The sequence below is a fragment of the Littorina saxatilis genome, linkage group LG5 (assembly GCF_037325665.1).
Source record: "Littorina saxatilis isolate snail1 linkage group LG5, US_GU_Lsax_2.0, whole genome shotgun sequence".
Lineage (NCBI taxonomy): Eukaryota > Metazoa > Mollusca > Gastropoda > Littorinimorpha > Littorinidae > Littorina > Littorina saxatilis.
In genome coordinates, this window is record NC_090249.1 from 39,253,358 (window position 1) to 39,274,828 (window position 21,471).

At 40.2% G+C, this 21,471-nt stretch overlaps 1 protein-coding gene and 1 long non-coding RNA gene across 3 annotated transcripts; one reads left to right on the forward strand and one right to left on the reverse strand.

The window, feature by feature from the left end:
- Nucleotides 1-4,351: 4,351 nt before the first annotated feature.
- LOC138967096 (uncharacterized) lies at nucleotides 4,352-5,329 on the reverse strand. Its single transcript, XR_011455847.1, has 2 exons — nucleotides 5,150-5,329; nucleotides 4,352-4,887 (listed from the first exon to the last, which is right to left on the reverse strand). It is a non-coding gene; the product is annotated as an uncharacterized lncRNA (long non-coding RNA).
- A 3,646-nt stretch (nucleotides 5,330-8,975) lies between these two features.
- Nucleotides 8,976-19,183, forward strand: LOC138967108 (probable tubulin polyglutamylase ttll-15). Of its 2 annotated transcripts, XM_070339588.1 has the most exons (3): nucleotides 8,976-9,064; nucleotides 9,387-9,555; nucleotides 11,156-19,183. In XM_070339588.1, the coding sequence occupies exon 3, from the start codon at nucleotides 11,219-11,221 to the stop codon at nucleotides 12,788-12,790; it is 1,572 nt and encodes a 523-aa protein (XP_070195689.1). In that variant the 5' UTR covers nucleotides 8,976-9,064; nucleotides 9,387-9,555; nucleotides 11,156-11,218; the 3' UTR covers nucleotides 12,791-19,183. The 2 variants fall into 2 exon arrangements, with proteins under 2 accessions (XP_070195689.1, XP_070195690.1); XM_070339589.1 differs by lacking the exons at nucleotides 8,976-9,064; nucleotides 9,387-9,555 and adding an exon at nucleotides 9,563-9,632.
- Nucleotides 19,184-21,471: the final 2,288 nt, after the last annotated feature.

Consider the following 21,471-nt stretch of genomic DNA (forward strand, 5'->3'; position numbering starts at 1 on the left):
GTTCAACCTTACATGGTCCAATCTTACATGGTCCAATCTTGCATGGTCCAATCTTACATGGTCCAACCTTGCATGGTCCAACCTTGCATGGTCCAATCTTACATGGTCCAACCTTACATGGTCCAACCTTACATGGTCCAACCTTACATGGTCCAACCTTACATGGTCCAATCTTGCATGGTCCAATCTTGCATGGTCCAACCTTGCATGGTCCAATCTTACATGGTCCAACCTTACATGGTCCAACCTTACATGGTCCAACCTTACATGGTCCAATCTTACATGGTCCAATCTTGCATGGTCCAATCTTACATGGTCCAACCTTGCATGGTCCAACCTTGCATGGTCCAATCTTACATGGTCCAATCTTACATGGTCCAACCTTACATGGTCCAACCTTACATGGTCCAACCTTACATGGTCCAATCTTACATGGTCCAACCTTACATGGTCCAACCTTGCATGGTCCAATCTTACATGGTCCAATCTTACATGGTCCAACCTTACATGGTCCAACCTTACATGGTCCAACCTTACATGGTCCAATCTTACATGGTCCAACCTTACATGGTCCAACCTTACATGGTCCAATCTTACATGGTCCAATCTTGCATGGTCCAATCTTGCATGGTCCAATCTTACATGGTCCAACCTTGCATGGTCCAACCTTACATGGTCCAACCTTGCATGGTCCAATCTTACATGGTCCAACCTTACATGGTCCAACCTTACATGGTCCAACCTTACATGGTCCAATCTTACATGGTCCAACCTTACATGGTCCAACCTTACATGGTCCAATCTTACATGGTCCAATCTTACATGGTCCAACCTTACATGGTTCAACCTTACATGGTCCAACCTTACATGGTCCAATCGTGCATGGTCCAACCTTACATGGTCCAATCTTACATGGTCCAACCTTACATGGTCCAATCTTACATGGTCCATATATATTATTGGACCATGTAAGATTGGACCATGCAAGGTTGGACCATGTAAGGTTGGACCATGTAAGATTGGACCATGTAAGGTTGGACCATGTAAGGTTGGACCATGTAAGATTGGACCATGCAAGGTTGGACCATGCAAGATTGGACCATGTAAGATTGGACCATGTAAGGTTGGACCATGTAAGGTTGGACCATGTAAGATTGGACCATGTAAGGTTGGACCATGTAAGGTTGGACCATGCAAGGTTGGACCATGCAAGGTTGGACCATGTAAGATTGGACCATGCAAGATTGGACCATGTAAGATTGGACCATGTAAGGTTGAACCATGTAAGGTTGGACCATGTAAGATTGGACCATGTAAGATTGGACCATGTAAGGTTGGACCATGTAAGGTTGGACCATGTAAGGTTGGACCATGTAAGATTGGACCATGTAAGGTTGGACCATGTAAGGTTGGACCATGCAAGGTTGGACCATGTAAGGTTGGACCATGCAAGATTGGACCATGCAAGATTGGACCATGTAAGGTTGGATCATGTAAGGTTGGACCATGTAAGGTTGGACCATGTAAGATTGGACCATGTAAGGTTGGACCATGTAAGGTTGGACCATGTAAGGTTGGACCATGTAAGGTTGGACCATGTAAGGTTGGACCATGTAAGATTGGACCATGCAAGGTTGGACCATGCAAGGTTGGACCATGTAAGATTGGACCATGCAAGATTGGACCATGTAAGATTGGACCATGTAAGGTTGGACCATGTAAGGTTGGACCATGTAAGGTTGGACCATGTAAGGTTGGACCATGTAAGGTTGGACCATGTAAGATTGGACCATGCAAGGTTGGACCATGTAAGGTTGGACCATGTAAGATTGGACCATGTAAGGTTGGACCATGTAAGGTTGGACCATGTAAGATTGGACCATGTAAGATTGGACCATGCAAGGTTAGACCATGCAAGGTTGGACCATGTAAGATTGGACCATGCAAGATTGGACCATGTAAGGTTGGACCATGTAAGGTTGGACCATGTAAGGTTGGACCATGCAAGGTTGGACCATGCAAGATTGGTCCATGCAAGATTGGACCATGTAAGATTGGACCATGTAAGGTTGGACCATGTAAGGTTGGACCATGTAAGATTGGACCATGTAAGGTTGGACCATGTAAGGTTGGACCATGTAAGATTGGACCATGCAAGGTTGGACCATGCAAGGTTGGACCATGTAAGATTGGACCATGCAAGATTGGACCATGTAAGATTGGACCATGTAAGGTTGAACCATGTAAGGTTGGACCATGTAAGATTGGACCATGTAAGGTTGGACCATGTAAGGTTGGACCATGTAAGGTTGGACCATGTAAGGTTGGACCATGCAAGATTGGACCATGTAAGATTGGACCATGTAAGGTTGGACCATGTAAGGTTGGACCATGTAAGATTGGACCATGTAAGGTTGGACCATGTAAGGTTGGACCATGTAAGATTGGACCATGTAAGATTGGACCATGTAAGATTGGACCATGTAAGGTTGAACCATGTAAGGTTGGACCATGTAAGATTGGACCATGTAAGATTGGACCATGTAAGGTTGGACCATGTAAGGTTGGACCATGTAAGATTGGACCATGTAAGGTTGGACCATGTAAGGTTGGACCATGTAAGATTGGACCATGTAAGATTGGACCATGCGTGACCCAACATGTTTTAAAATCGTCACCACGAGTTTTCGTCACACTCAACAATGGGACTTTAATTAGTGTACAGATGCTAGTTGTCTGATTGGTCAGTTTGAGAATCAACAGAGCTCTCGTGGATCCACGGAAACACGTGGAAAAAAACAACAAGAGAAAAAACGGCTTCGCGATGCGCTAAACAATGAATTGTTTACGGTATATAATATTTTATTTACGGTATATAATGTATTATTTACCAAATCATGAATTATATAGCGGAAACCTATTATATAGCTATATAAAGCATTATTTAGTGTAATAATACTATTTCAAGGCAAAAACAGTAAATAATAAATTATTTATCTAAATAATAAATTATTTATCTAAATAATAAATTATTTATCTAAATAATAAATTATTTATCTAAATAATAAATTATTTATCTAAATAATAAATTATTTATCTAAATAATATTTTATTTAGATAAATAATATTTTATTTAGATAAATAATATTTTATTTACATATAATATTTTATTTAGATAAATAATATTTTATTTAGATAAATAATATTTTATTTATCTAAATAATATTTTATTTATTTAAATAACACTTTATTTACATATAATATATTGTTTAGAGAAAACGCGTAATTATTTATAAATAATGAGTTATTTACAAACACAATCTCTTATTTATGCTAAACAATGCATTATTTAGTGCTCTGGGCTCTCTTTTTTCTGTATCTGTAAATAATGCATTGTTTAATTTAAACAATGCATTATTTAGCTAAATAATGCATGATATAGCTAAATTAAGCATTGTTTAGCTAAATAACGCGTTATTTAGCTAAATAATGTGTTATTTAGACATCAAGAGCTAAAAGGGACTTTTGCACCATTCGGATTGCCATAGATGCATCATTAAGTATTTGTGCACATCTACAATACTGGATCACAACCTGGGACATTGGGGTAAAAAAATAAACATTATAAAAACAAAGCCAAACCCACTTTTTGTTAAAGTTTAGACACTATTTTAATGCCTTAATGCAATTAATAAACAAAGCACATGCCAGTTTCAGTAAAACATCACCAAGAGTTAACCAACGTGAGTGGTGTCTTGTATGTCACATGGTTTCCACCTGGTATAGTTATTCAAACAATGAACCAATATTCCTGCTGAAATTATTTTGCAATGTTGGCAGACATTCAAGGTCTTGTATCCTAAGTGAAACATGAGAAGAAAAACCTATTCATTTTCCACGCAGTACCAATGACTATAGTGGAAACCGTGACATACGCAACAGAGGGGATAAACAATTTCACCTACACTATGATAACAGCATTGTATGCAGGTCTTTCATATATTGTTTTTGTCATACAAAGACAGTTGTTTTTATGTTGTTGCAGTTACTTACACATTATTCATTTTGTGTGAATAACCAAATGTTCTGTATGTCACGTGGAACCCAAATGGAGGAAATCGCACATTTCTTTGTGTCTATTGTGATGTTTTCAGATGCGCAGAGGTGTCATGGCCTTCATGGTGAAAACATAAAGCACACTGAGTTAGGAGCATGAAAAGGACCATTTTTCTTATCATTTTCTAAAAATGTGTTGTGATTGAAGATGATTTGAGTGTTAAAATTGAGACTGACGCGTGTGCATCACGTGACTGTAAAAATTGACATCATGCAATAAAACACACAAAAAAACTTTAAATTTCTGTCAATTATTGATAAATTTATCAAATACACCATATACCAACATAATCAATACCAGACAGTGATAAAAACTGTGAGATTAGGAGTAAAAGAAGGTCGTGGCTCCACAAGTTTTAGAACTGCTGAAATGCAAACTTATGATGGGAAAGGGTGGGTAGTTACCGAAGAACAATTTAAGAAATGATGCAAGATGCTCCAGGAGTACAAAAATGTGTTGTAAAAGCATGAAAAAGAAACCAGCGTAAAAACTATGTTCATCCACGATAATCAAAAGATGAAGTGCATAAAAAATCAGTCAAACATATGTTGCCCTCTACGGCCGACAGTTGGGACATTTAGCAGTCTAACGCTGCCAGCATCCACCCATGAAATGTCCTCCACGTCTGGGAAGATGTATGCATCTCCCTTCTTCCGAAGAAAGTTGACACGGCCTCCCCTGGTCTGAGTCCCACCACCACCCCACTGTATACTTCGGTGTTGCCTCGTACAGTGGTGAAAGTGACCTCCACCCAGCTGCCATGCTGAATGCTGAAAGAGGACAGAACATACAGGGTTATGCAAAACCTCCACAAGCAAGTTCTGAGTACATCATCCCCTCACTCCACTCACAATACCAAGGACGATTGCAAGATAACTTTTTCTGCAATCAAAGAATAATTACAAGTGTACTTTATTGGATAGGAAGACTTTCCTCTAAAAATTAAAACACTGTCCGAGAGCTTAAATCTATTTTGTGGAGAAATCTATGCGAATAAGATCTGAACAGTGAAATCAGAAAGTAAAATCACACCTGGAATTATGTCCGGTGAGTTGTGCAACTTCAGTCTGTTGGTAAGCATCTGCAGAAAGCTGAGGGAACTTGTACTGAAAACAAAATGCAGAACATTATTGTACTAGAAGTCTGAAACTGAAAAATAAATGAATCCATAATAATAAAAAGTATGCAGAGAAAAAATCAAAATGAAAACTGATCACCTTTGCTGCAAGTATTACAATATTACATATTACATGGTTGCCACCTTCCAAATCTTTTGCGGTTCTGGGCCATGTTGGACATGCAGGTGGGCAAACTCATCAAGGGGCTTCATTTTTAGCACATCAGTTGTTATTTTGGAAAGCTGATATTGAATTATCAATTATGACATGTAGACTTAATCTCTGTTTTGAGTTAACGATGTGCCCAAAAAATGGAAGTGAGACACAATAAAATAGAACACAGACAGGCGTTTTTTGCCTTCAAAATCTGAATAATCGTAATAATAACTCTCTCTCTCTCTCTCTCTCTCTCTCTCTCTCTTTCTCTCTCTCTCTCTCTCTCTCTGCGCTCTCTCTCTCTCTCTCTCTCTCTCTCTCTCTCTCTCTCTCTCTCTCTCTCTCTCTCTCTCTCTCTCCCCCAGACAAATGGTCCATATCTGGAAGGAAGAAATGCTTTGACTTGACTTTTAAAAACTACACTCACATGAAATGAAATAAATGCAGAAATCAATTAAGCAAGCAAAGGCTTTCAAATACAGCAGTCCCTCTCATGAACGGACACCCTTGGGCCATAGCAAAACTGTCCATACATTGCAGGTGTCCGGTCACGGGAGGGGTGACCACACCACCCCCTCCCCCATACACTCACACAAACACACAAACAACAGGATTGAGTCTATGCTGATCACTTCTTGTGGCTACTAAACAATAAACTCCTAATACTTCTTTAAACGTTCTGTAAAAATGATTTGTATGAAAAGTGTTGAAAAGAAGAGATAAAATAAATCCTCAAGGCAGTGAACACACTCACCATGCACTGACATACGAAAGCAGCCACACAAACGCAGCACAGAGGAGCGTGTGCAGATGCTTTGCAAGAATAAGTTTGAAACCCAGTTTGAATAAATAGCAGCAGATAGAGCTGCATGTCATAATCATGTAATTTATTTTCATCTTGTCTGGCTTTATTGACTGCATGCCGAGCATGTGGCATGGCAGTGACTTTTCACTCTTCGGTCGGAAATACACTGTACATAACACAGCTCCCACTCTCCCTCACTAATGCCTACCCCAAGCCGTGACAACTGATGCTTGGAAATTGTGTGGAAGAGTACACCTCTCTATTTCTCTCCAATGCTCTTCCTGCTGACATGCAGTGACACCGGACACCCCACAGAGTTTAGCCAGCTACCCCTCCACTCCACCCCCCCCCCCGCCTCCCTCTCTCTCTCACTCCCTCCAGCCATGTACTGTTGGGCTGTGTCCAGAGAGGTCAGCTCCAACTGTTCACTCAGAGCAAAACCAGTTGACTGTGTCGTAACTTTTGACACAGCAAGACAACTGAAGGGTTCACAGATTAGGCAACCGACTCACTGGTCAAGGCTGAGGGGAAACAAGACTGAGTATCTTGTCAATGAAAGAGGTTACACACAGACACACGATGCTGAGAACTGTGGCCGGTTTTTCACTCTCTTTCGCTCAGGACCTTCATCGACTGTGGTTTCTGTTGTTTACGTCCAACAGACAAGAATAAAGAGCACAGTGCAGTTTCATGTTGGCATCTTCGCATGTACTCCACTCCTGACCAAAACTACCCCCCCCCCCCCCCCCTCCTGATGGGTTCAGGTGCACTCAAGTTACCAGTGACTGTCGTCACGCCATTGCGGCTGTGATCTTTGCACCAAGAGCCGGACTGCTCTGTTATCGATTTTGTTGTGGTGAAAATGTGACGATGGTCTGACCTTGGAGGTCTGACATTGGAGGTATGACCTGCTGTTGGGACCGAAAATGAGTGTCCGTGTCCACGTTTTGCAGGTGTCCGTTTAAGGGGGGGGAAATATAGAAGGAAAACACTCCGTGCCGAGCAAATGTGTCCGTACATGTCAGGTGTCCGCTCACGCCGGGGGCCGTACATTGCAGGGACTGCTGTACCAAAATCGATAATCAGAAGCGTATGCCGGTATGGTACGAAGAAGCCATGAGAGAAGTGTAACTCGCTTCCATGGTAACCAACAAACATATCTCTTAGTTTTACTGCAAAAGACAGCCTCTTTTTTTAAACTATTTGTTTAGACAAGTCTAAAAGTATTATAAATGATATGCTTTAGGCATACAACTTCCAAAGTAAACAATAAATACAGGCCGCAAACTAACTGTGACGTAGGTCACAAGGAAACAACTGCTGCGATTAAACTTCGTCTCCACTGTGACTCCCGTTTACAAAACACCAAATTTCGGGCAGCACATTTAAAAACTTAAAATGCACATGCCATATATGAAATACGAAATCAAAGGAAAACATTTGTTTGCTTTTGCATTTTATAGACTTAGATCTGATACTTCGCACGCGTTCATATCAGTGTGTTCGAGAGCGTATGTCACAGGAGAAACGAAATCTACTGATACGCGACCCCAAATGGATTATTTTTCTGCATGCTTGCTTTAATTTCTTATAGAACCAACAAGACCGCACTTTTATTGGTGATTTATTAATAATGTATGCAAACAAACTTGCAGAACTAACATGCTTTTATTATTACTCCGAATATCATGTTTCGTTGTTCTGAACGTCACAACAGAAACCAAAAAGGTCTGATTTTCGTTTCTTAAAAACGTCCGATCAGATTGGGCCGTGCACATTAAATTCCAAATGGACGTCAGTAATTATTTATTAACCAAACCTTCTTCATTTGATTTCTACAAAAATCAGTTAACAATATTGTAGTTTTGCGAGAATATTGATTTGGGTTGCTCGTTCGTCACCGTGGAGACGAAAGCAGACGACAAGAGTACACACTATCTCGGACAATCATCAAGGAATATTTCTGTTGGAGGGACTAAATGTTCAATCAGTGGCACTTTTATCAATACATAATGAGCATTAATGATAACACTTACCTCAATAAGCTAGTTTTAAATGCACTGAGCACTTCACTTCTTCTCCAAAATTATGTCCCGCTTTCTGATGCTATTTTTGTCACAAAAACCAACAATATAAATTGCATAAAAAATCAGACAAACGCAAACAGTGAGGTTCAAACCTTTATTATGGTTTACAAACATGTATACAAACATATCAAATTGTAAACATGAACAAGGTTGTGCCCAGTAAGCTACAACACAAGCTTAAAGTCAGGACTCTGTTGTTTTACTGCCTGTTTCCAGTATTGTAGATGTGCACATTTGATTTCCCAGTGTCACTTGGGTAATAAAATACGTACGGTAATGATATTGGCAAGTCAGTCGTTCCAGTTATACGCTTATGAGGAAATGTGTGCGCGCGCGCCGGTCTCTGTGTCAGTGTGTGTGAGTGTCACTGTGGGTGTCACGTACATCTGGTACATATCACCATAGATCTAAATATAGGTCCCTGATATCACACAGTCTTGAAACATGCACAGGCACCATCAGAATGGCACACATGACTCGACACTGCTCAAGTCTGGTGTGTGTGCAAACTCGAAGATACTTGTGGGTCTGGCCACTGCTTCCTCCAACTACGTAGGTAGATTTATTTAATAAATCTCGAGGGTGAGAGGGTGAGGGCAAGAGGCGGCGGCCAAACCCCTACTCCCAGCCTACCCCCACTAACCAGTGACAGTTTTGTCGGTGTCATGTGCCTGCGAGTACAAGGGACACAACCCGATTCGACGTTAGTAGTTACATCCCCTACGTCACAACGCTGCAACGTTGAGCGGCCCGTAAACTTTCTCCGCTGCCTCCGGGTATGGTAAGTGTCGACTGATGCAGGAAACAAGATTGATTTTTGTTTGCTGTGCTATCAGAACAGAGTAGATAGACAGCCTGAGTATTCAGGCCAAACAAACAAACCTGAGTGGTAAGAATATCACTTTTCCATCGACCTCTATCTAAACTGGGGTGTTGTTTTCCTTGATTTGTCAACTGATTACCAATCTTGGTTCTAATGATAAACCCCGTGGAAGTGACATCACATACTGATAAAAGAGTAACCGTTTGAGATTCGGTTTGGATTCACTCAGTGAGACCGTGACCAAGTAAATGTTTACTCAGTTCAGCGTTGCTTCATTCAGTTGCAGGATCCGGTTTCTCATCCCTTCAGGTTATGAGTTTCACAACACTCTCAACCGCTGCTAATAACCACCATGAAGGAACAGGATGTCGCTGACGCGTGACATGACAAAGGCGAACTTACTGGGCTGAAGTGCTTACACTAGTGTAACAGGATGCGATGAGATACAGGTAATAAAACAGGTTGTTTGCATTTTAAAGAGCAGTTGGACTCCGGGCCTGTGACTTGCAGATTTTTTGCCAGTTTTGTGAGCATTACTTTTACTTCACATAATATACTCATTTTGTTCAGTACCATGCCTGGTGTGTATGTGTGGGAGAGAGAGAGAGATAAAGAGACAGAGAGAGAGAGAGAGATATATATATATACATATAAAAACAGCGATCCACTTGTTTTTAATTTTATCATAATAATGCAGGGTTGTTGGAGGTACAGATTTGAAAGCAAGTAAATGAGCTTCATCATTCAGTGGAAACCTGCGAGGAATGACTTAGTAAGTTAGTATCAGTGTTTTTTAGCGTCCCATTTTTCAAATCTAAATACTATGTTGGTGCTTTTTTTCAGACTATATTTTTTCTCGAATTGATGCAGTGTGTTTATTTGTTGACGGCATGTTATGCATTTAAGCCCCATAAAGCACGGAGTTAGATCACAAGTTTGACTTTCTGAATCCATATATATATATACTATGAAAAGAAAGATACCTATCTCAGTGTTATGCATTACTGTAGTGAAACTACAGGGGAAGCTACTGGAAGGGTATCTATCAGTATCATTGTTAGAGAGTACACACTCTCAGACCATCGGAAACCATGCCACGGTAATGCAAGCAAAACTGCCGATCTCGTTTCTTGAGTTAGGCACTATTTCTTTATGATACAGGAAGACTTGTTTTGTGAATGTGAAAGTATGCAAAAGCTCTTTGTGGGTTGTTATGCAGTTTTGCTGATTGAAAATGTTGCTGTCAGCTCTTTATCTCACGTTTATCCAGCTGTCACCGTTCAAGATAGGCAGTTTGCAACTTATAACTAAAATGAGAGAGGCAGATTGTTCAGAAACCAAAGAAAGGTTTTTGCGTTTTTCTCAAAACATCAAAACATGACATTGGCAATTATCTTATGAGCGTGACGAATTATATTGATCTGCTTTGACTTTGAGGAATATGTGTAGAATTTAATCAAATATGACGATAAACGGAATCGGGACTCATGATACAGGAAAGCTGACGTTGATAACAATTTGCCAATTAAAATTCAATGGATTAATTAGCATAGTTACGAAACATTTTGTAGCAAATCGTTACGGGGGGATTGATACGTTACAGCACAGCGAATCTCCCTTGAACATTTGAAGGTTCAATTAATCAGAAATCGTTCCCAAAATGACTCCTTATAGGTGTACTATCCTTAAAAAGGTGGGGGGGGGGGGGGGGGGGGAGGGCTCACGTCTCATGTCTCATCAGACCTTGTTTGAGGTCCTGGGGTCAAATGACCCAAAGTCTTTTTCTCTCTTTTTCTCAGGCTTTAGTTTAAACTCTGTTTGTGCATTGTTTGTAATTAGTTTGTGTGTGTGACTGTGAGGCATGGTATACATATCTCCTCGGTTTTGTGGAAATCAGCGAATACAGTTCAAAAGCCTTGATTTTTTTTTATTAACATGCTTCAAGAGAAGCTAGGCCCCAAATTGATGTTACAAGTGAAAAAATTCATTTTCCGGACCTTTGATCAACCTCTGGGCGCAAAATAGATTCTCATTTCTTGTCTGTTTCAGCTCATCTGACTGCTTTGTGATCAACCCAGAGTTTGACTGAAGTATACACGACACAAAATCACTATGGATTACAGAGACTTCGAAATGAACAAGCATTTTCACTCAGATGGGAGCTTCAGGAGTAAATTCCGAAAGTCTTCCAAGTTCATGTACCTTGTAGCATTCGTTCTGTTCCTGGGAGTTGCCTTGACCTTCCTGAACATTTTTGAACTTCACAAAATGAGGGAGGACTACAATCAGCATCATGAGATGTTTCCACACGTGGAAGGGATTCAGGACGATAAAACAGGAACGGGACAAGTTGTGTGGGTTCAGGGCAAAAACATGCACTCTGGATACCTTAAGCATGTGCACAACGTCTTCCAGCAGATTGGTTTTACCCCTGGAGATCAGTCTGATGATTGGACAGTTCTGTGGGCCCATGACTACCCCTTCAAGACTCTCAGCAAAGAATTGGCTCATTTGAAGAAGTACCAGAAGGTCAATCATTTCCCGGGCTCTGGTTTTATCACCAATAAAGTCAGCCTTGCCACCAGCAAAATGAAGTTCATTCCCAAGGCTTTTAAACTACCCAGCCAGAAAGACCAGTTTGTCGCTTTCAGTAAAAGCCACCCAGACATGATGTGGGTGCAGAAGAATAACAACCACCGCGGCATTCAGATCAAAGGTGCTGAAGAATTAGACATGACGAAAGAAGGGTCTTTTATCCAGGAGTTCATTGACAAACCTTTTCTGATTGATGGTCACAAGTTTGATATTGGAGTATACACCATTCTTACCTCCATCAACCCTCTGCGTGTGTACATCGTTGAGGATGATGCACTGATTCGATTTTGTCCTGAAGAGTACTATCCATTTGATACAGCGGTGAGGGATAAGTATGTTGTCCATGATGAGTACATGCCTTTGTGGAAGATTCCATCTCTTCGCAGTCTCTACTCTGACAAGGGCTTCAACTTCAAAACAACACTGAACCAGTACATGAAATCCAAGGGGCTCGACTACGAGAAAGTGTGGAATGACATGAAATCAGCAATTCAACAAGTGTATCTGGAAAAAGAACCCAAGCTGATTGAGTACTCCGCCAAATATCCCAGCACAGACCATTTCTTTGAGATGGTACGCTTCGACTTTGTTCTGGACGAAAAACTGAACACGTATCTCATGGAAGTCAACATGTCCCCCAACTTGTCTTCTCGCCATTTTGCACAGAACAAGCGCCTGTACGAGCATGTTGTCTTTAACGTTCTGAGCCTGGTGGGTCTGGCTGAGTATGTTTCTCATGAACACTTGGACTATGAAGAAATCGGGCGTGTTGCTCCCACAGATGTTCGTGTCTTTCCTGAAGTTTGCAACGGAAAAATCTGCAGCGAGTCCTGTGTTAGCAGTCAGTGCAAGCTGTGCCGGCGATGTGTCAACCGCCAGACAGAGACATTTTTGATGAGGGCTTATCTGGAACACAATCGGCGTTGGTCAACTCGGCGGGTTCTCCCTCCCCCTGTCAACCAGACGCAAGCTTTGCTGTGGGACCCTGCCACCTACTGGCCAGGCTCTGAAACAATGTCGGATAGAAATAGACTGATGTTTCACTGGTTTGTTGGAAAATGCAGGCAAAGTATGGACTTTTGTGTCTAAAACAGAAGAAACGTCATGCTAAAACTGGATGTAAGTGTCAAGAAAATGTCCACTGATTGCCCAGGTGTGCAAAAAAAATCCCAAGAGAAATAATCTGATGCTTTATTGGTTTGTTGGAAAATGAAAATGACGGCGAAGTAAGGCCTTCTGTGTAAAAAAAAGCCTTGCTGAAGTTTACAGAGAGTGTGAACAAAAATGAATTATTTGTGATACATTGTAGTACATAGAAACTAAGGGGAGGGAGGAATGAAATGGAAGGGATGGATACCAATGTTATGAAGAATTTTGTGTGATATTTTACCTTGAAGCAGAGATATCTTACACTAGCATGGAGTAAGCTCAAGGGTGATGACATTGACAACCTCATTGTAACTTTGTAAGCCACGCCAAGTCAAAAATCCAGGATCATAGGGGCAAGTGTGCTGTCATGACTGCTAGATTATGTACAAAAACAATCAACATCAAGAATCAGGACACAATAAAACTGTTGGTGCATCGATAACTTGGTTACCCCCCGTGGGTTAGGGGGAAGAATTTACCCGATGCTCCCCAGCATGTCGTAAGAGGCGACTAACGGATTCTGTTTCTCCTTTTACCCTTGTTAAGTGTTTCTTGTATAGAATATAGTCAATGTTTGTAAAGATTTTAGTCAAGCAGTATGTAAGAAATGTTAAGTCCTTTGTACTGGAAACTTGCATTCTCCCAGTAAGGTAATATATTGTACTACGTTGCAAGCCCCTGGAGCAATTTTTTGATTAGTGCTTTTGTGAACAAGAAACAATTAACAAGTGGCTCTATCCCATCTCCCCCCCCCCCCCCCCCCCCCCCCCCTTTCCCCGTCGCGATATAACCTTCATGGTTGAAAACGACGTTAAACACCAAATAAAGAAAGAAAAGAAAGATAACTTGGTCGTCAGGTGTTCAGAAATCCAAAAGAGAAAATCCAGTGAACTTTAGCCAAGAAAAACTTTTGCATCAAGAAAGAGTGTTTCACTGAGATATATATATTTATATATATATTCACGTTTTCACATCCACAGACGTTCCATCTCTTGAAGGAAGAGACAATAATATGTAGGTTTCCTGTGTAAGCAGCTCAGTTTGAGAGATTACCTACACTCCCTCAGTCCCTGTCAACAAGTACTTCCGGAGAGTTATGAATGCTTACACTGTAAGTTACAGGCCCATAGACTGTTTCGGATCATGGGTTCTTCTTCTTGTTGATCACAATCATGGTTCAATTTGCATCGCCTTCCTGAATCGTTTATTTTTTACATTCTCTGTAAGTTGTAGGCGATCTAGGAATTTCAAAAACATGACTCTTCATTGGGTTTTTTTGCAAAAGAGAATACTTATGAAGAAAAAGAATGCCAAAGTACTTCACAACATACCTCATACTCTCTGACTCTATTTTTGTGGCTTCTGCCACAGGCACCTGAGACAAAGGGAGAGAAATGTAATGGGAGCACTAAGATTTTACTGCTATTTGTGCCTTTTTCAGAAATCTTTGTCAAGAAAATCTTCACAAATTATTTGACTCTTTGGATGAGAAGACTCTTTCCACTAATTTGTATTAGGATTTTCCTGTTCTTTTAAACATGACTTGATTCTGGAGGCATCAACCAAATGTAATGATTCTAATTGGCTCAAAATCCATATTCATAGAAAACGTCTTAAAATATTTCAGCTTCCTGCTACTTATGAAAAAAGTTTCATTTTTGTAATCCTATTATTCAAAATAACCGCAGAATGTGAAGAAAAAAATGGCTGCTGCATGCTACATAACTGTAATTATGCCATATTGATATTATATATTGGGAAAAATAGGAGTGTTTTAGCATTGTAATGGGAAATGCTACATAATATTCATGTTACAATTATTTTTATATTACAAAATAAGGCGAATTACACGTACATTTTATACTACTGGTTGTGATCCAAGAAGTGTCTACAAATGGAAATCAAATTACACATACATAATTATTGCCTTGTGATCTTTTCTTGTTAAAAAAAACCCACCGAATTGGTCTCACATAAACTTAAATTTGTCTTCTTACTAGAATTATGTTTGTGGAGTTGAGTGCATTCAGGAGTTTAATTTTCTTCTTCTTCATGTTACATGATTTATTTATTAATCAGTTAATTTATTTGTGGTTGCATTGATTTACTTTTTCAGTGCACTTTATTTGCATCATAATGGAGATAAGTGACTCCAAGTCCGATATGACTTCTCGCTGATATAATTTAATGAAAACATTTACATGTCAATGCATGAGTGATGAAATCCTATGATGGAGCTGAGTCATAAACAGTCACATTTTATTGTCGCCGTGTTATTTTACATTACAATCAAATAAATATGTCCTTTATTCATGGATGTATATATGTACTGGACCCACCTTTTCCTTGTTTAAACAGATCTACATAATAGCTGAGTTTTTCTTCTTCTTGTCGTTCGCTGAGCTGAGTTTTAAATTCTAAACATTTTTTTTAATAACCTTCTTAATGTAATATGCAAATTTATGTTTATATATATGCTGCTTTTGTTTCTGCATACTGATAATGGCAGCCAGCTTGTTGGCCTGTCCTGAATCTACTCTTATGCATTATGGTTTTTATTATTTAATATTTTACATGTTGTTTTTGCAATTTTGTCTGAATGTTTCTTAAATTCTTTGTTTGCCTAAATAGCCCACCAACTGGGAAAAGATCTAAATTAAGCAACTGCAAAGTACTTGTTGTAAATCAAATGTTGAGCATATTTTTATATTTGTGTGTGTGTGTGTGTGTGTGTGTGTGTGTGTGTGTGTGTGTGTGTGTGTGTGTGAGCTGCATTTTATTGCACTTGAAACCCAAATGTGTTGGTTTAGCCTTTGTTTTGTTAGATTTTCTTTTGTAGTGTTTTTTTTTAATTTAAAAAATTTTTTTAAGATGTTCCAAGCAGCCTTTATGCATTAAATATGATTTACGTTTGTAATGTTACTGTATATTTTTGTTTTTATGCCCCCTTTGATATGTCATATTAACATTGTAACCTTTATTTTGAAATCAAATGTGTCCTGTTAGCATTATGATTAGACCTTGACTTAAATTCTGCTGAAACTGTATGGTCACAATGAAGGTAAACAGTTAATTATTTGTCAAATGGTCATCTGTAATCTTACAGATAAAATGCTTTCTTTTTACACACAACAAAATGAACTTAAGCGAGTTCTCCGTTGTAAAAACTGTGATGAACATGTTTGTAATAGAGAGGCTTCGGGAATCAGTTCTCCTGAGATTGTAGTACACCATGTCTGGAATTTTACCAGAAAAAGTTTCCTTTCAATTTTGTGTTCAAGGTTATATTCCTGTTAACGTCCAACTTAGTCAGAGCACTGAGAATCAAAATTCTGTATCACAAGGTATGTGCATTCTTTGTCAGTTATTGCTGAAATCATTATTCAATATGTTATTTTCCATTGTGTTCACAATATGTTACCTTACAATGTTCGGAAATGGTAAATGATTGGGTTATTTTCTTTCTGGTTAATTGATTTACATTTTTGCAAAAAGTGAATGTGTACATGAAAAGACTTTTGTTTTACCTTCTGCTATTGTTTATAACTAAAATGGAGTGTAAAGTATTGAAGCTGCTGGCTGCTGGGTTTGACAGATCGTTGCACTAGCATAATGATGTGGATGTACAGTAAAGAGTACAGTGGACCCCCCTTTCAATACCTCAAAAAATCAGAAAATCAGGTCTTAAAAAGGAGGTTATGAACAGCACATCTAAAAAAGCAAGGTCTAAAAAAGGGGGAAGTCTAAAATTGTGGGTCTTAAAAGTGAGGTTCCACTGTATGGTGATACATCAATCAATCAATGAGTCTTATATCGCGCATATTCCGTGGGTACAGTTCTAGGCGCTCTGCAGTGATGCCGTGTGAGATGAAATTTTATACGGCCAGTAGATTGCAGCCATTTCGGCGCATATTTACCTTTCACGGCCTATTATTCCAAGTCACACGGGTATAGGTAGACAATTATTAACTGTGCCTAAGCAATTTTGCCAGGAAAGACCCTTTTGTCAATCGTGGGATCTTTAACGTGCACACCCAATGTAGTGTACACGGGGAGAGGTTCGGACACCGAAGTTGACTCTGTGAAATAAATTTCCGCCGAACCTGGGATCAAACTCACGCTGACAGCGGCCAACTGAATACAAATCCAGCGCGCTACCAACTGAGCTATATCCCCGCCCATTACGAGTATTAGGAGCACAAGCTATTTTTGTAATTGTGATATGCTCATTTATTGGGCCAGATGTTTTGATTAGTTTGAAGAGGTTCTCATGGCATATTATTATTATGAAGTATTCTTTGAAGTTTGTGGAAAAGCCAAATTTTCATTTTGGCTTTGAGATTTTCAAATTATTGAGGACTTCACAATTACACCATTGAAAATAAATACATGTAAATGATATGGACTTTATGGTTTCATGAGTTCTACCTGTGTGCTGCTTATTTATCACTTTCACACTTCTAAGTCCTTGGTGTGGTTGTTACTGCATCAAATGACCATGCGTTCTTGCTCGAATAGTGATGACTAATGATATTTTTTATAAGAGAACTGTACCCCTAATAGCATTAAAAATCAACTACTTGTACCCCCTTTTCTTTAAGCATAATTATTGATCTATGCCACTAGCATGTTAGTCCTTTCCTTTCACATAATAATTCATCTGTGCCACTTCTTCTTCTTCTGCGTTCGATGTTGATCTGTGCCACTAAAGCTGGGTCAATCCATATTCATTTATTGACAGGCGCAGTGGCCGAGTGGATAAGACATAGTCCTCCTATGCGGAAGGTCGATCGCGGTTTCGGATCGTGGCCACGCCTGGTGGGTTAAGGGTGGAGATTTTTCTGATCTTCCAGGTCAACTTATGTGCTGACCTGTTAGTGCCTTATCCCCCTTCATGTGAACACGCAAGCACAAGACCAAGACCGCACGGAAAAGATTCTGTAATCCATTTCACAGTTCGGTGGGTTATAGAAACATGAAGATACCCAACATGCTTCCTTCGAAAGCGGCGTATGGCTGCCTGATTGGCTGAGTAAAAACGGTCATACACATAAAACCCCACTCGTGCAAAAACCGTGAGAGAAAGTGGGAGTTTCAGCCCATGAACGAAGAAGAAGAGATATTAGTTTATCTCCACCACAAATAGTGCAACATCTTTTAACTAGGTGGATCACTGTCATTCTGAGAAAACTGAACATTCAGCTATGACAGTTTAAAAAAAACCACCAAAAAACCCACTTATCTTCATTTGGTTTGCATGGTTATGTGCGTGATATATATATGTTACAGTTAATCTGTGAAACCAGGGAATACGTGTATTAACTAGGTAATACATGATTAACTGACGGAAAAAAAACAGTTAATTCATGTATTACCTAAAATAGTTTAGTTAATACACGTATTTCCTGGTTTCACAGATTAACTGTAACATATATACAAAATGTAACACAAAAGCTTGATCCGCTTTTAATTGCTTGATTTTTTTTTCACCCAGATTTGTGTAATAATATTGTACAAACTGAACTCTGTCTGAATGAATTTCGTAATAATCCTGAGAAAAAATGGCTGGTGATAGCATTGTCTTCATTTGTTTTACCACCCTAATGAGATTGCGGGTTTGTTTGTCTGTCTGAATTTCTGTCTGTAGTTATTTTTGGTAACATATATTCCCCCAAAATCAGTATATATATGCTGCCTGAATGGCAGGGTAAAACGGTCAAACACGTAAAAATTCACTCGTTCAAAAAACATGAGTGAACATGGGAGTTTCAGCCCATGAACGAAGAAGAAGAAGAAAGGTATCATATATAATATGAGGAGTTTAAGACTGTTTAACCTGTAAGTGAATTCATATGAATTGATTAACAAAAGAATATTTGTGTATAAATATGTCTCAGTTAAGGGTCCGCCATGACATCATGATACCCCTGCTTTGTATGTCTGAAGGTACATGTATACAACTCCTTTTATGAGACAGACCTATCCCTTTTTGCTGCCTTGGGAAATAGGATTCACCCATTCAACCTTACTGTTCATTCAGTGAAGAACGGCTTCCACTTATTCCAGATAGAAGGTTTAGATTCTTACTTGTATTCAGCTGAGACACTTGCTTTTTTTGTTGAATCTCATTGTTAGTTCCCAAGAGGTGTTTTCAGTTTAAGGTTGTATGTTTTATTGCCTTTTTTTTGCACAATTCATTGTGATTATTCAGTTTGTTGCTTTCATTCTTATTTTTGGATCTTTTCCAACTCGGTGAGTGTGTGTTAACCTTCTTTTATGTGCGTTCAAAGTTGCTGGAGCAAAATCGGTTTGAATAAAATTGTTGCAACGAAACTCTGTGATTGTGTTGATCTAGTAGGGTTCGCTGCGACCCCCCCCCCCCCCCCCCCCCCCTCTCTCTCTCTCTCTCTCTCTCTCTCTCTCTCTCTCTCTCTCTCTCTCTCTCTCTCTCTCTCTCTCTCTCTCTCTCTCTCCCTCCCGAGTCTCTTTCTTAAACACATACATACATACATACATGCACGCACTCAGGCATGCACACACACACGAACAAACACACACACACACACACACACACACACACTCGCACTCACACTCCATTGCCATATCGTGTGTGTGCATGGTTGTGTGTTGTATAGATACATGTTATAGGATTAAAGACTTGAATTATACGTAAACAATTTATCCTAATGTACTTAACAGAGATATCAGTCAATGTCTCTTTCAACATACCCACCACCCCCACTCAGTGAACACACAAACATGCGCGCGCATATAAACACACTGTCACACACACACACACACACACACACCACTAATGCTGTCTTTGTAACACTCCTCAACTTCAAATACTTCAAGCTAAAGACTTTGACGACAATTATCGATAGGTTGATTTCAGATCTGTCGAGCTGTCACAATCAATCCTCTGATCCGTTATTAGCGACAGGCTTATATGCTATAGGCAATAGTGAGCTGTCACTGGGGCAAGTCTACTTCTTGCAAACTCTCTCTCTCTCTCTCTCTCTCTCTCTCTCTCTCTCTCTCTCTCTCTCTCTCTCTCTCTCTCTCTCTCTCTCTCTCTCTCTCTCTCTCTGCACTATGATATACACACACACATACACATTCACAAAACCGAAAGGAGTTTAGTATTTGCGGGATTATTTCAAGACTGTCGAACCAGGAGAGCTCACACCCCACACCCAGCCCCCACCACCCCGGGCCGGTGTCAAGTGCCTGTGGCACAGACTGACATCGATAGAACGTAAACGACTCTGACCCTGTGGCGATGATAAACGATCAGTCCGGCCACACCGGCTACTGCTGATTAGTTTGCGCAACGTGAGTTTATGGTTGATTTTGTTTTCAGCTTGTCACTCATCAGTACTATCGAAGGGTGTTTTTTTGTTCAGTGTAGAGTTCATAGTAGATCAACGAGGGGCCGAGAATCGAAATATCACCACGGCGAAAGATGAAAACGTCACACCGGCCGTACATTGAGTTTGTGAATCATCCTACAGAGCGAGCCGAATTAACCCACACTGAAACAAACTGAACACTGAAGAAACAAACAAACATGGGAAAAGCAAAATCAGTCCTATGAAGACCAAACACTCCCATGGGGGCATGCTTAAAAATTATGTGATCCGCCCCTGACTCCGGCATCAGTCTCTGTCTGTCTTTTCCTGCGTGACCGGCAGTTACCAAATGAAACATTAGAACACATATCGAGCGCTGAAGAAGAGGAAACATTTAAACACACACAAAATATGAAGAAACTCATATAATACATGTCAGGACCGGACTAGGTAGGTACTAGGGGGGGGGGGGGGGGGGGGGGGAAGGGGGTTTACAGATGGGGGCCCAGGGGGCGAAGCCCCTAGGTGGGGGTTCAGGGTGGCGAAGCCCCCTTTGCCGGTGGGGGTTGCAAGGGGGCTTTGCCCCCTAGTGAAGCTGATCGTTTTTTTGATGTTTCTGGAGGGAAAGGAAGCCTCTCCTTCAACGAAAAAGGTAAATTCGTCAGCAAGCTGTCTAGGCAATGAAGAAGAATTGATCGAGATGCAATCCCCCCCCAGTGACGAAAAAAAAAGCGTTTGGGAGGCACATGCTTAAGCCAGGGGGGGGGGGGGGGGGTGCGCAACCCCTGTATCCCCCCTACTGAGTCCGGCCCTGCATGTACAGGGCCGTTACAATAGAGAGAGTAAGCCACTCGTGGTAGACATTATGATGATTATGTGATAAGTGCGAGGGGAAACATGACACCGCTTTTTACATTTAGTCAAGTTTTGACTAAATGTGTTAACGGAGACGGGGAATCGAGACGAGGGTCGCTGTGTGTGTGTGTGTGTGTGTGTGTGTGTGTGTGTGTAGAGCGATTCAGAGTAAACTACTGGAGCGATATTCATAAAACTTTACATTAGAGTTCCTGGGGATATCCCCAGACGTTTTATTTTTTTAATTTTTTATAGATGTCTTTGACGACGTCATATCTGGCTTTTTGTAAAAGTTGAGGCGGCACTGTCACAGCGGCCTCATTTTTCAATGAAATTGATTGACATTTTGGCCAAAAAATCTTCGACAAAGGCCGGACTTTGGTATTGCATTTCAGCTTTGAGGCTTATACATTA

What these genes read in the sequence shown, in the direction of transcription:
- LOC138967108 (XM_070339588.1), top strand. Translation starts at nt 11,219, where the DNA reads ATGGATTACAGAGACTTCGAAATGAACAAGCATTTTCACTCAGATGGG.